The following is a 14,178-nucleotide window of genomic DNA, read 5'->3' as shown; positions in this document are numbered from 1 at the left end:
CCTTCTCGCTTTTCATTTGTTGCTCCATTTCTTCATACAGACCGCGGATCTCACTGTCGTGTGTGGCTGCTTTCCTGCATGTATGGGGGAGAATGGATTTAATACATCTAGATTTAATAACAACTAAATAACTACTTAACCAGATGCTGTTTACAAGTGGCAGGTTTGAGAGTGATTATAGGTTATTCTGTTTATGTCATAGCCTCCACAGGGTGACTAATTGCCAATGATAATTCATCAAGCCTTCTCATTGGACAATTGACTAATTAACAGAACAGTTGGCATGTATGTAAATCCTGTTTCTGTTCTAGGGGGCTGCCCATGTGAGGTGATGCAGTCCAGAGGTATAGTGGTTCCTGAGAGTAATAGAGGGAAGAAAAATGGATGTCTGCCTCCTGTGATTTGTTTTCTGGTATGTTGCCTGGTTTGTGACTGTGTTAGTGAGCCACGCTGAAAAGGTGAACTTGTTGAAACCGTGCCTTAATTTATTAAATGTTTGAACATGTATTTTTGTTGTCTACTTCTACTTCACTCTGCCTGCTCAACCCAGAGCCAAAGAACCGGTCGCATTACATTAGTCTACGCATTGCTTTCCCATCTGTACTACACAGACCGGTACACACACGTACCAGCATACTGTCTGTAGATACAGATGGAGAAATGCACTGCTCTTGGAATATGCATTCCTTTAACATTCCGCCACCTTATTAAGCAACCAATTAGTAAGAGGACTCAAGTTGTCTTAAGTAGTATCATGAGAACAATGCATACTATTAGTATTACCGCCACAGCAATACAAATACCTAGACAATGACTAGCCGGCTATCATCAAAGGTAGTATAGTGTACATTGTTGTTTTCAGGGGAGAACAATACATTCTCACTCTGTTACATGGCAGCCAATTCCTCAGGCTTGCAATCAATGTTCCCTTTTGAGAATAAGATCTCTGAGCTTAACGGTCTATTGAAAGGGATAATTGGGGCATTCATTATGGCCATTTGGTAAACCCCACATAGAGCTCCGTGTCTACAGGCAGAAACAAACGCACATGTCACCGAAAGGTTCAACAAGTAATATGGCACTTATGTTCTGGAGTAGTTGACTTGCTAGAACCTCGCTGCATTCATTCACTGAAGGCCCGTATCAATCTTTTGAAGCTATTAACTACTCAGTGCTTTCAACTTCCATGTAAAATGACTACTTTCAATGGGTAGAATCCTGAATCAAACATTTGTTCTACAATCTGGTACACAAACAGACCTCTATAGCAAAATAGACCGTAGATCTATCACATGGGTTGGAACTGAACAAGCTATTGTCAGTTCTTTGAATCAATAACTGCTGTTTGAACCGAATAATCACTCTGACGACCTGCAATCGAAGACGAGGAAATACTGGACATGCATTTACAAAGCTGCAAGCTGTTTCAGATTGTGGTTTAATGGCTGTGGTTGCAGTCCACTAAACAGTCACCCTCAATAACTACTGTGATTATTATTTGACCATGCTGGTCATTTTGAACATTGAACATCTTGGCCATGTTCTGTTATCTCCACCCGGCACAGCCAGAAGAGGACTGGCCACCCCTCTAGCCTGGTTCCTCTCTAGGTTTCTCCTAGGTTTTGGCCTTTCTAGGGAGTTTTTCCTAGCCACCATGCTTCTACACCTGCATTGCTTGCTGTTTGGGGTTTTAGGCTGGGTTTCTGTACAGCACTTGAGATATCAGCTGAGTAAGAAAGGCTATATAAATAAATTTGATTTGATTTGACAGTGAAGATATCACACATAATGATCACATAATCATGCCTAAAGGCCAGTTTCTCAGACACAGATCAAGCCTTGTCCTGGACTAAAAAGCACTTTCAAAAGAGATTCTCCCTTGGTAATGCTTGTATGTCTTGGTACTAGGCTTAATCTGGTTCCGGTAAACTGGCCCGGGAGTAGCAGAGACAACAGAGGTACTTGTGGTCTCCAACCTCTGGAGGGCGCTCTCCATCTCCTCCTCTCCTCTTTGGCCTCTTTGATCTGGAAGGGGACTCTGGCCAGGAACTCCTCAAAGTTCGACAGGAGGGGGCTCGTCCCTCCTCAGCTGGGGCCACAAGCTGCGCACCTCGCCTGGACTGGAGGAGGGAGGGAGAGAGACAGAAGGACAGAGGGTAAGAGTTCTGATAAAACTACAGGGACCGGTCACATTCAACTCACTGGTTGAACTCCACTATATCAGAAACCATTGGAATCACTGTAAAGACACAGGGTTCCAACAGCGTAGAGAGGTGGAGCCCAAACAGTTCTGTACACCCTGAACAAGCTAAAGCCATGACGGGAAAGTTGAAAGTACAACCCCACACTTTCCAAGATGAGGCAACAACCCCAAACAAAGATATTTGGGGAATACATACAAGGTGCATACTATAATGTTGAATATGTAATATAGTGTAATAATGTGAGGTTAACTCCACTCATCCTGGAACACGTTGCTGGCCCCTAGGCCTCCAGCAGCATACAGAAGTGACTCTCCTCCTCATCTCTCCCACCCTCCAGTCAACCTCTCATCCCATTGGCTCTGGTATAGTGCTTCTGAGGGCTTCCTCGAAGTGGGGAGGGCGGAGCTGCGTCCTCGGCTACAGAGATCCTCCGGCCGTGCAGGAACTGACCTGGGGACAGAGCAGGAAGCATCACCAGCAAGATGTCGTAACATCAGTTTGAATTACAAATCAGGGGGTGTTTCAATTTTGAAAGTGCCCTGCACTCACAATTATCAAGTTTCCGATGGTTGTGAAAAGAGAACTCAAGTTTGTAAGTGCATTTTATACAGAGTACAACCTATCCTTACCTGGGTGAGCATCTACTCCCTGCCAGCTAGGAGATAAATTAATCTACCTTATCTTTGTCACGTTTGAATGTGGTCCCTCACTACAATGATCTCAAAACATAAGTTATAACCACGAGTAAACCATGAGATATACAGCAGATTCTCCTTGGGGACTAATAAAGTCATATTTCATTGAATTGAAATTGAATGGAGGGAGAAAAAACAGGGAACTCACTGAATCCTGATGAGAACACTTCGAGGGTGAGGTAGCCGTTCTGGTCGGTATCTAGGGAGTCAAAGACATTCCCAGTTCTTCAGCAGTGAGGGGTAGTTCTCTGTGAAGCCTCTGTGGAACACAGACATGCACGCGCGCGCGCGCGCGCACACACACACACACACACACACACACACACACACACACACACACACACAATAAATAGATTGTTTCTTCTGCTAAGAGATGTAACACAACACAAGCCCAACATTCCTCTCCTGCTTCACTCCAGAGAAATATATTCAACTCAGTAGCATTGGATGTGCGTTAACTACAGCTGTAATGTCTGTCACCCTGACCTTGTCCTGCCTCTCTGAATAGAAATGTGTCAAGGAAAACACGCAAAAGAAAGCCATTGAATAGAAAATGGGAGTGATTAACTGAGTTTACAACATTATTGTGGATTTCATATTGTCAGTGCCAGTGGTGTGGTCAACGCTAGACCTGATTGCAAAAAGGGACGGGAGAATATTGGCACGGCAGKTATAGGCCATATGATTATATTCATTAATAGGCAATAACATGTTACATTATCCTTAGATAATGCACACGTCAACATGACCATTTTCCAGGTGATTCTTCTGTCAGCCTTTTTAAGCATTTYCTATGAACTATATAAATGTACACAACACTATCCCCTCTAAGCCSAGACAACAACAAAAGCCRTCTCTTGTTCATTTCAAAACAGTGCTTGAGTGAAATACAAAAACGGTGTGTGTATGTGTGTGCATGCACGTGTTTCTGATGGAAATCCCTCCAGTGTTCCTGGACACAGTGATCAAAGGTGCCGTGCTATTGAGTGGCTGCTTCAGTGAGCAGGTGGAGAGGTTCTCGATATGAAAACCTCTGAATGGTCAATGAGGTAGAGAGCCATAGCACAAAGCACCTCCTGCATGTCACACTGTCCTCTGGTTATCTCATGGTTGTGAGAGACAGCATCATCTGTGTGTGTGTGTATGTGTGTACCTTAACCCATGAAATGAACTTGTTTCAACTCATTTTAGTTGTATCCGTTCAGAATTAATCAGTGACTTCCAACGGGCACAGACGTCAGTTCAACGTCTAGTTTTGATATACATTTGTCAACTAATGTGAATTCAACAAAAATGGTCACTCTGTCATTGAATTAAGGTTAAAGGTTAGTGAAAAAAATATGAAATTCCCTTTTCAAATCCATTTATTTTCCCACATTGATTCAAGTCATCAAATAAAAAAAATTGGTTGAAATGACGTGGAAACAACATTGATTCAAATCAGTTTTTGCCCAGTGGGTTTTGACATAATTCCCATAATTGTCCCTCTGTCAAAACGATTGTCTAAGCATGGCTGCATCAATGGGATAGACATCTATGTCCATAACATCTAAGTTTGTAACAAGTGTAAAACTGAGGCAAAACAAGCCCCCCCGTGGCCCCCTCCTCTAACCCTCATATCGCTGCGTGTAATGAAGCCTTTGCCCTCCACATCGCAGGTCTGGAAGAATTCCTTGGTCTTATCCAGCATGGCGATGCTTCCCCATGTAGAACCCCTCCTGTCTGAACTCTTCCTCATGGGACAGCTCCTCCTCTGCCCTTGGCCTCAGACTCCTCCATGTCACTAGAAAACTTCTGCAGAGTATTCTGGTGGCTCTGAACAAGGTAGAATCAAGACATGGCTGTCTCACTCCTCGGCCTGGCCGGTTTGGTCATGGTGAGCGATGAGACCAGGCACTACAAGTCAGTAGTGATGAGGCCACTGACTGTCTAAGAGTTTTCATATCTCAGTAAATGGTCTGTCTAGGAGTTTTCATATCTCAGTAAATGGTCTGTCTAGGAGTTTCATATTCAGTAAATGGTCTGTCTTGTTCCCAGGTTCCTGGGAAAGATAAAAAGGAAAGACATGAGAATATAACCTTAAATCTGTTTGAAAAGTGGGTACATGAAGACCATGATTACAGAGAGCATCACAATGTCATGTTTTCTTTTTAGATTATTACGCTCTCATAAGTCATTGTTTGGCTGCATTTAAACAGGCAGCCCAATTTTGATATTTTTCCACTAATTGTTTTTTCGACCAATCACACAGATCTTTTCACATCAAATCTTTTTCAGAGCTGATCTGAATTGTCAAAAGACCAATTAGTGAAAAAAAATCAGAATCTGTCTGCCTGTCTAAAAGCAGCTTTTGAGATGTGTGTCATGTTGGTAGTGTGTTGTAGGCTAGTAATGCATGAAAGCAGAACTCTTTCTGTGATGTAAGTCTCTTATCTATGTGAAAAATTACAGGAAAGGGGTTAGTGTTACTATTGAGTAACAACTATGAGAAAAGTTCGGTCTTGAACCACGTGTCAGCAGCCACAAAGTCCTTGGTATAAATTCCCTTTTTCATAAGCTGAGACTTTCATCCTAGCTAACATGCTGGGAAGATGTAAACATAAACGGCTTATCTTAATACCGAAGCATACAATCCTCACAACTATGTTAATTCCTGCATACCATAGACTACAGTCTAGACATTTGTGAATAAAAACCACTCAAGAAATGTTCTTCAGGTTGGGAACACTGAATATAGCAGTCGGTAGGCTTACTGTATCTTCTAAACACAAAAGTATTTCAGCCTGTGCTCTAGAGAGTAACATCCTTGTGCTGCTATCAGTCTATTGCTAATCTGCACCCTGAGCTGCTGTTTTTCACTACATTGTAAAGCAGGGCTACAGTTAACCACAACAAATTGAGGGTGAGGAAGTGGTTATAGCGGATAGGGCTTCTGTGGAAATGGCTAACGTTAGGTGTGGGCGACAGCATCATGGGCTTCAAATCAAGACCGATCAGCCTTGAACTCATGAGAAGGTCTGTACAGTAGCAGTCTGTACAAGGTCAGTACATGACATGCTCTGTAGGTGTTGACTAACGTGGGTAACATTATTCACAAATGAATACATACCATACGAAATGTAACATCATACAAAATGGAGTGTATCTGATTTACATACAGAATAATACGAAATGCTCTGAGACCGGGTTGGTAGCCGATAGCCTATCATATTACAAAACACTGTATTCCACTTTGGGACCAGGATATACATCTGCCTTTTACTCACCTAGACAGACCAAGAAAGGATGTAGCATCCCATTTAGAAGGAAATGTCAGTTTGGTTAGTTCTCATTAGAAGGAGCATATCCAACATAAATGGCAACAGTAGCATTTTTATTTAACCTTTATTTAAATTAGGCATTAATTATGTATAAAACCTTCAWAATCTAAAAAATAAAGCAATAATATAATTTGTGCAAGATGTTTGTTGCCCTCTCTGACAAAATCGAAACTAGAATGTGTGCTTGTCATCATGTATACAATTTTTWAACCGATGGGTGTGAAAATATGTATAATTTCTTACCTCTATATGATCCATAAAAATGTTCACATAGGCAAGTTCATGCATTCTGTATTGAGTAAAATAAGCAATCAAATTCATTATCGGATAAGCAATCGAAAAACACTAATAACTTACCTTTTAATATCCAAAAGATTAAGATATTAGCCCTGAAACTTTCAACATGGACCAAAATACAGAGAGCGATGATCGCACTTCCTATTTAGGAAGTTCTTGCCTCTCAAACGACTCTTTGAAAAGTAATTCGCGTACCATGTGATGTCATGGGGCAGTCGCCTGAGGGGATTTAGGGTTCGAGCTCTCACTAATAATCACCAGTTAGGGTAGACAGAGCTCCCGTTAAATATCAACATGCAACAGGTAATTAGTACTATTAGAATGACAGCGGCACAGTGGAAGGGCAGCATGGACATCAAAAAACGTGCGCGCTACACATAATCTTGTAACTATGACAACGCCGGGCAAGGAGGTACACCGTGCCGTCCAAAGAGATGTCATTTTATGGGAGTGGCCAGGATATGGTCTCTATTTTGTCCCGCTACAAATAAAACACTACATTTCTCACTCTGAATTCTGCAGTCCACTTGGATCAACACTAGCTTTAGTTCTTGGTGCACTCATAAATAGAACAATAAACCAGACTTTGTTTACAACCTTTTATTAACATTTAATAGAATGAGAAAGGAATATTTAAATATTTACAAGAACAGCTCATCTCTCAAATGCCACCTTGTGGTTCAAAATGTAAATAAACTGCTAAAAAGTCTGAAAATCTATTATGATACAATCTATTAACAATGGCAGTTCACAAAAGAAGAACAAGACTCATCTATGATATAAAACCATCACAGTAAGAGTTCCACTGTTTATTTGCTATTTGAAGCCTTCGACGTCCATTTTCCGGGTCATTTTCCCGGCCCGGTCCCTTGAATCTTCTGGAGCAGGTATTCCATCTGTAGGTTCAGGTTGGGCTGCCCCTTCCTCGTCTTTTGCTCAGCATCTGAAATGTCTCCATTTTCTTCTGTTTGTACTTCTTGATAGCTTCTTCTTTCTGCTCCTTGTTCTTCAAAAACTCCTATATGGAGGCAAAAATACCACTTGTTGAGAACAGTCCAACGCTTTTGACCTACGATAGTACTTTTCTGAGGACTTTAAATAGAAACGTGAAACACTAACCTCTTTCTTATTCTTCTGCTTTTCTTTAACACTTTCAAACTCCTCTTTTGTTTTCTGATAGGAAGTCTTCCTCAGCATTTTCTTTTTACTCCGGTTACTCATGGGTAGACTGGAAAACAACAACACATTAGCACGCTGCATCACGCATTGTAACCCTTCAAGTGGTTGGCCTTGATTGCAACGACATTTCACACAAAGCATTGCCACACTTCATTGACAGAAATGACATTTACACAGTACACTGTAAATGGGTAGTGCATTTACATTTTTTGCACAAACTGCTTTACTCCAAACCAGATGAGCAAATTGTATTGTCACATACACATATTTAGCAGATGTTATTGCGGGTGTAGCGAAATGCTTGTGTTCCTAGCTCCAACAGTGCAGTAATATCTAACAATTCACAACAATACACACAAATCTAAAAGCAAATAATGGAACTAAGAAATATATCGATATAAGACAAGCAATGTCGGAGTGGCGTTGACTAAAATACAGTAGAATATATACAAATATATACAAATGAAATTAGAAAAGCAGTTTGTAAACATTATTAAGTGACTACCTGTCATTCTTGAGGCCGCTACTGCTGGAGTGGGCTGTGAGGCAGAAGTCAGTCTTGTCAGAGGAGATGCCAGCATCAGCTGCAGGGTCTATGGATGTAGCTTGGTCCGTGGGGGCTTCATTCACTGCCATGGGAGCTGCTTCCTCCTCTACTGGACCACCAGCGCAGCCATCCTAGCTTTGGTTCTGTTGATTCTGTTGGTCTTAACCTCATTCCTCAGTTTCTCGGCCTCAGCCTCGTAGAGATGCCTCAGATGTTCGGGGGTACTGTTCTGTATATTGGCTTTTGAACTCTGTGTTCTTCCTTCTCTCCTTCCGTAGCAGTTTGTTGTATTCATGTTTCACTTTCTCCTTCCTTTTGAAGGCAAAGCCTTGACCTGAGGAAAGAGATGTTTATGGCTCAAGCATTAATGTATATCTGCAAAAACACTGTTTGTTAACTTACACATAACATTTAGCCACCCATGTAGCTAAGTGTTTATTAGCTAATTGATCAATGGGGGGGGGGCTCATAGATTAATCAGGACCTTTATAGATTCCCCACTTCTACAGTTGGAAGGTCTAGTTATCCCGGCACTCTAACATATTGAATGATTTAATTTTATACAATATACATTAACTGCAATTTAAACACACTTTAGATAGCTAGATAGGCTAGCTTAGCCTGGTTGCCGTCTCGTTCAGCTAACTATTACATTCCAGTGGCAAGTTAGCTAGCTAAAGTCACTGGAACTCAGACTATGGCTAGCTAGCACTGGCAAGCGAGCTTAGCTACCTTCTCCAATACTGCCGTCGAATACTTTGTGCTCAGAGACCCACTTCTTCTTGCCCCCTGGTCGATTGTAGGGTTGGTTTCATTGGCACGTTTTCCGTCAAATGTGCCCTTGGTCTTCATTTTTTGCTGTGCTGGTGGTGCCATTTCACTCAATTTGAGCAAAATATTGCAAGTTTCATGTGTTTACTTCCCATGTGCTTTTCGTCGCATGTTATGGCGTGTGTGGTGGTCTCAGAAAGACATGACAAATCCATCCATGAGCAATCGACCACGAGGGACGTCATGTGTTGGTGCGTAAGTAAGGATAGCGTCCGTAGAACTCAATGTATTTCGGTACACCCAACATGGCTGCCCCATACGTGCTAAGAAAATCATCGTCGTTCAGTTGCAACTAGTTATGCCTGATTATACTGTAAAGAGGGAGTCATTCTAAGACCTGCTGTAAGCACGTCAGGTTAGAGTTTTTATTCAATGGCATCTTCCATGAATTCTCTGGAACGATTCAGAAAAAATAGATGCGTTTAAACTCTTCCTCTCTGTTTCACTGAGCATCGCCAATGCCCACACTGTGGATTTCTACACTTGCGATGTATGGGACCAGTTCATGGCGGTGCCACCCGTGGAGGTCTTGACAGAATCACTTTGAATGGTGACCACAAGAGGGCGCCAGAACATTACTTAAATCATGGCAATGGTACGGTAAGTGTTATTTGTCGATGGTTCATTGACAAATATGAAATGTTTCATATGTAATTGTTATTTCAAGGTTGTAATATTTATCAAAGTCAAAATGTTGAATAAAATAAACAAAGGACAACTGCTATGTTTCTTCTTTTTTTTTACTCTCGAAAAGCCAAGAAGATCACCTTTGGTTTCTGTGATGATAGTAAGCGCCTGGTGGATGTGGCTGAGTTCTTGGAGGCTGCCTATGCCCACTCCCTGCCTGGCCTCGGGGTCTGTGTGGGCCGCACAGAGCTACTGCAATCCTCAGACACACTGACAACGCTCAACCCCTGGAGCTAGGTACAAAATGGACACTATCCTAACCTATCCTAAGAATAACTAAAGGGGAACTGTTTGTTTTAGTCCAAGGTCTTGGTTCTGTCATTGTAACACACTGTCATTAGTGTCACTGATATAGAAACATAATTACTATCTATTTATAGTAATTCTATTTCTATGGTCACTGACACTAGGTTTGGTCACAGGTCTCTCAATAGCAATGCACAGATAGTGTAAAGTTTAGCCATCCATGCAAGGATTCACTGACACATGTGTGTCCATTGACAGTTCCAGGTGCTGTGGTGGAGAGTGATGAGTTTATGACTCCAAGAAGTCCCACGAGGTGCAGGCCATGTCAGAGGTGGTGGCCAGCCTAGGCCAGCGCTGCCGGGTCAAACAGGTGAAAGACACAACCGGGTCTCATTTTAGCAGGCACAAAACAGAAGAAAACACTCTGAAACAGATTGAGGTACTATCTGATATTGTCGGATAAGAAACTCAGTTTTCTTTTTAAAACGTTAATGTTTTGTTACCGTGTGCCCTGGCCCTGGCCACAACAGTGTTCTTCAATCCTGCTCCTGGGTCCCTACTAGGTGTATGCAGGCTTTTGTTCCAGCCTTACACACCCGASTCAACTTATCAAGGGCTTGATGATTAGTTGATTAATTAAACAGTGGTGGGCTAGAACGAAAGCCTGTACACCCTATGAGTGGTGCACCCAAGACCAAGCTTGAACAACATCGACTAGACTACATTATTTTCTGACCCATCACAATAAATCTTTGTCTCCCAGGTGATTGATGTGGGCTCGGGGAAAGGTTACCTTTGCTCCTTCCTGTCGCTGCGCTATGGCCTCCAGGTGTACGGCATCGACTCATCCAGCGTCAACACGCACGGCGCCCAGGAGAGGAACAGGAAGCTCAAGAAGTACTCCCGGGCCTACCAGAGGCACAGCAAAGCCAATAGGACTCCGACAGTGGTGCCCCCTTCAGGCCAGGAGGACTTGGAGGATATTGCACCCGGTGAGAGAGAGAGCGAGGATATGGTTAAGATGAGTGGGGCTGCAGAGAAGGAGGAGGGGAAGGGGGGGAGAGACGGGGAGGCACAGACCAACACAACAGGGTTAACAGATCGGAATGAGGAAGATACAATGACATCACTTACCTCCGCCATTTTGTTAGAGGACAATTCCCTTCCAGAGTTGGACCAAAGTGACCCAGCCTCAGCTCCAGAGGAACCCTTTCTCAGTGCCCTGTGTGTGGGCATGGTGGAGCCCACCTCCCCCCGGGTTCCCCCCAGTGAGTTGAGTCTGGAGGAGAGGGAGAGGAGGAAGAGGGAGAACCTGGAGAGGAAGGCCAGGAGCTGGGTTAACAGTGGTGGCATGGGCAGCGGCATGCTGTACTCACCCCTGACCTCCTACGTTACCGCGGAGACGGAGCTCAAAGAGATTATTGGGGAGTTAGAGGTAGGTGACGGGTGGTGTGGTATATGGCCAAATACCACGTCTAAAGGCTGTTCTCATGTACAACGCAACGTGGAGAGCTAGGACACAGCCATTATCCGTGGTATATTGGCCATATACCACAAACACCGAGGTGCCTTATTGCTATTATAAACTGGTTAACAATGTAATTGAGCAGTAGAAAATAGATGTTTTGTCATACCGTGGTATATGGTCTGATATACCACGGCTTTCAGCCAATCAGCATTCAGTGTTTGAACCACCCAGTTTATAAGAGAGAATATTTCCTGTTGATGTCAGGGAAACACATGTATTGTGAATTGGAGGTAAAAAAAGCAAGGGGAACAAGTATAGACACTACTATCGACTATTCACTGTTGACCTTTCAGCTGCAGGTCCATGTATCAGACACGTCTCCTTGCCTTTGTGTTTTCTATACTATACAGCTCTATGGGTCTTTATATCTGTGTAGAGTAGATAGTGTTTCTATACTATACAGCTCTATGGGTCTTTATATTCTGTGTAGAGTAGATAGTGTTTTCTATACTATACAGCCCTATGGGTCTTATATTCTGTGTAGATAGATAGTGTTTCTTATACTATACAGCTCTATGGGTCTTATATTCTGTGTAGAGTAGATAGTGTTTTCTATACTATACAGCCTCTGGTCTTTATATTCTGTGTAGAGTAGATAGTGTTTCTATACTATACAGCCCTATGGGTCTTTATATTCTGTGTAGAGTAGATAGTGTTTTCTATACTATACAGCTCTATGGGTCTTTATATTCTGTGTAGAGTAGATAGTGTTTTCTATACTATACAGCCCTATGGGTCTTTATATTCTGTGTAGAGTAGATAGTGTGTTCTATACTATACAGCCCTATGGGTCTTTATATTCTGTGTAGAGTAGATAGTGTTTTCTATACTATACAGCCCTATGGGTCTTTATATTCTGTGTAGAGTAGATAGTGTTTTCTATACTATACAGCTCATGGGTCTTTATATTCTGTGTAGAGTAGATAGTGTGTTCTATACTATACAGCCCTATGGGTCTTTATATTCTGTGTAGAGTAGATAGTGTTTTCTATACTATACAGCTCTATGGGTCTTTATATTCTGTGTAGAGTAGATAGTGTTTCTATACTATACAGCCCTATGGGTCTTTATATTCTGTGTAGAGTAGATAGTGTTTTCTATACTATACAGCTCTATGGGTCTTTATATTCTGTGTAGAGTAGATAGTGTTTTCTATACTATACAGCTCTATGGGTCTTTATATTCTGTGTAGAGTAATAGTGTTTTCTATACTATACAGCTCTATGGGTCTTTATATTCTGTGTAGAGTAGATAGTGTTTTCTATACTATACAGCTCTATGGGTCTTTATATTCTGTGTAGAGTAGATAGTGTTTTCTATACTATACAGCCCTATGGGTCTCTATATTCTGTGTAGAGTAGATCATTTTTAGTGTATTGTACTTTAGAATGATGACTTAATGAAGTTTTTCTGCATTGATTAAGTGTGATTGGAATACAAATACTACAGCGCTCTCATATGAAGTCAGAATACATGCTGGATAAATCATATCCAATTCAATACCTGAACATTAGCGGGTCAAAAATATCACATTTGCAATCCTCTAAACTGTTATCCTGAGACGATAAATCCATTAAATGATTCTAACAGTCTCTTCTTTGCTAGCCGAATCTAGAGAGCGCAAGTTGGCTGTGTACCCAACTCATCAACCAACATCAGTGTTTATGCTACTTCGTATTTGGCTTGTGAGAGAATTATGCTTCCCTTGGGCTGGTGAGAGTGACAAAGTAGACACTGCAGGTGACAGAATTATGATTAGCATAAAAACTGGGGGCGTCTGTGGACAGGAAGCAGGTCTCCTAGTGGGGGGGGGGGGGGAGGGGGCAGTTGCAGTCTGTAGTTCTAAGTAAGAGTTTGGCTCTGGTTGAGATTTCCACAATGGAAACCATATGTTCTCTAAGGGGTGGATGAGGGTGGGTCTGTGTTCTGGTGACTGGGTCTCCCTGCCTGAATACTGTATGTATGTATGTATGTATGAATGTATGTATGTATGTATGTATGTATGTATGTATGTATGTATGTATGTATGTATGTATGTATGTCTGCATGCACTGCATACTGTGTGTAGCTAATGAATTAATGAAATCGAAGCCTTTCCCTTGGGAATACACAAAAGCCTCTCGTACACCAGGTTGGTAATTAGATGGTAAGTCCACTGTCCCTGCCTCCTTTCCCTGTCCCTCTGACTGATCTGAATGGACTTGATAGGTGAGTGACACTATCATTCTATCCTACAGTATCTAGTCCATTCCCACTGGAGGAACTTTGTGAATGATCTATGCTCCTCAAAGAGCAAAAGGGTTTAAGTCAAGTCATGAAGTCCAGGGGTTCCCAAACTATTTTGCTTCGTGACCCACCAATTGAGGTGTCATTTGAGTTGGTGGAAAAACATACACTGACCAAAGAATAAGTAAAACATATTAATAATAACCTATTCTTTAAAACACACTCTCACACACACTACAGTATACCAACCTTTCCTTTCCCCCCTGGCCTGTAATTACCTTGTCTGGTGGGATCAAACTCCTCAGAAGAGGAGGTGTAGCAGCAGCCAACGCTGCAGACGGAAGGAGCTCCCGTTTGGCCACAAACATGCGCAGGGTGCTGGGCGCCAGGTCTCCACACGTGTGCAGTACCAAATGAC

At 42.2% G+C, this 14,178-nt stretch overlaps 3 protein-coding genes across 3 annotated transcripts in view; 1 reads left to right on the top strand and 2 right to left on the bottom strand.

Moving 5' to 3' along the window:
• The window catches only part of cracr2ab (calcium release activated channel regulator 2Ab), a 12,679-nt gene extending 5,856 nt beyond the window's left edge, over positions 1–6,823 (bottom strand). Inside the window, 12 exon segments of the mRNA XM_070440478.1 lie at positions 2–74; positions 1,977–2,001; positions 2,004–2,071; positions 2,073–2,165; positions 2,460–2,490; positions 2,493–2,538; positions 2,540–2,590; positions 2,593–2,654; positions 3,048–3,119; positions 3,122–3,158; positions 4,512–4,940; positions 6,577–6,823. Of these exon segments, the coding sequence (XP_070296579.1) occupies positions 2–74; positions 1,977–2,001; positions 2,004–2,071; positions 2,073–2,165; positions 2,460–2,490; positions 2,493–2,538; positions 2,540–2,590; positions 2,593–2,654; positions 3,048–3,119; positions 3,122–3,158; positions 4,512–4,637 (684 nt within the window). The 5' untranslated portion in view covers positions 4,638–4,940; positions 6,577–6,823.
• Positions 6,824–7,101: 278 nt separating this feature from the next.
• ccdc59 (coiled-coil domain containing 59) lies at positions 7,102–9,224 on the bottom strand. The gene is given in 8 exon segments (XM_024141534.2): positions 7,102–7,450; positions 7,453–7,534; positions 7,636–7,744; positions 8,201–8,366; positions 8,369–8,462; positions 8,464–8,576; positions 8,975–9,052; positions 9,055–9,224. Coding segments are annotated over 8 exon segments (792 nt in total). The 5' UTR covers positions 9,119–9,224; the 3' UTR covers positions 7,102–7,364.
• A 103-nt stretch (positions 9,225–9,327) lies between these two features.
• Positions 9,328–14,178, top strand: part of mettl25 (methyltransferase like 25) — a 24,915-nt gene continuing 20,064 nt past the window's right edge. The window contains 7 exon segments of the mRNA XM_070440477.1: positions 9,328–9,480; positions 9,482–9,609; positions 9,612–9,677; positions 9,828–9,997; positions 10,234–10,297; positions 10,300–10,376; positions 10,770–11,441. Of these exon segments, the coding sequence (XP_070296578.1) occupies positions 9,446–9,480; positions 9,482–9,609; positions 9,612–9,677; positions 9,828–9,997; positions 10,234–10,297; positions 10,300–10,376; positions 10,770–11,441 (1,212 nt within the window). The 5' untranslated portion in view covers positions 9,328–9,445.

The sequence above is a fragment of the Salvelinus sp. IW2-2015 genome, unplaced genomic scaffold, assembly GCF_002910315.2.
Source record: "Salvelinus sp. IW2-2015 unplaced genomic scaffold, ASM291031v2 Un_scaffold2594, whole genome shotgun sequence".
Taxonomy (NCBI): Eukaryota; Metazoa; Chordata; class Actinopteri; order Salmoniformes; family Salmonidae; genus Salvelinus; species Salvelinus sp. IW2-2015.
This window is presented reverse-complemented; position numbering and strand designations above follow the sequence as displayed.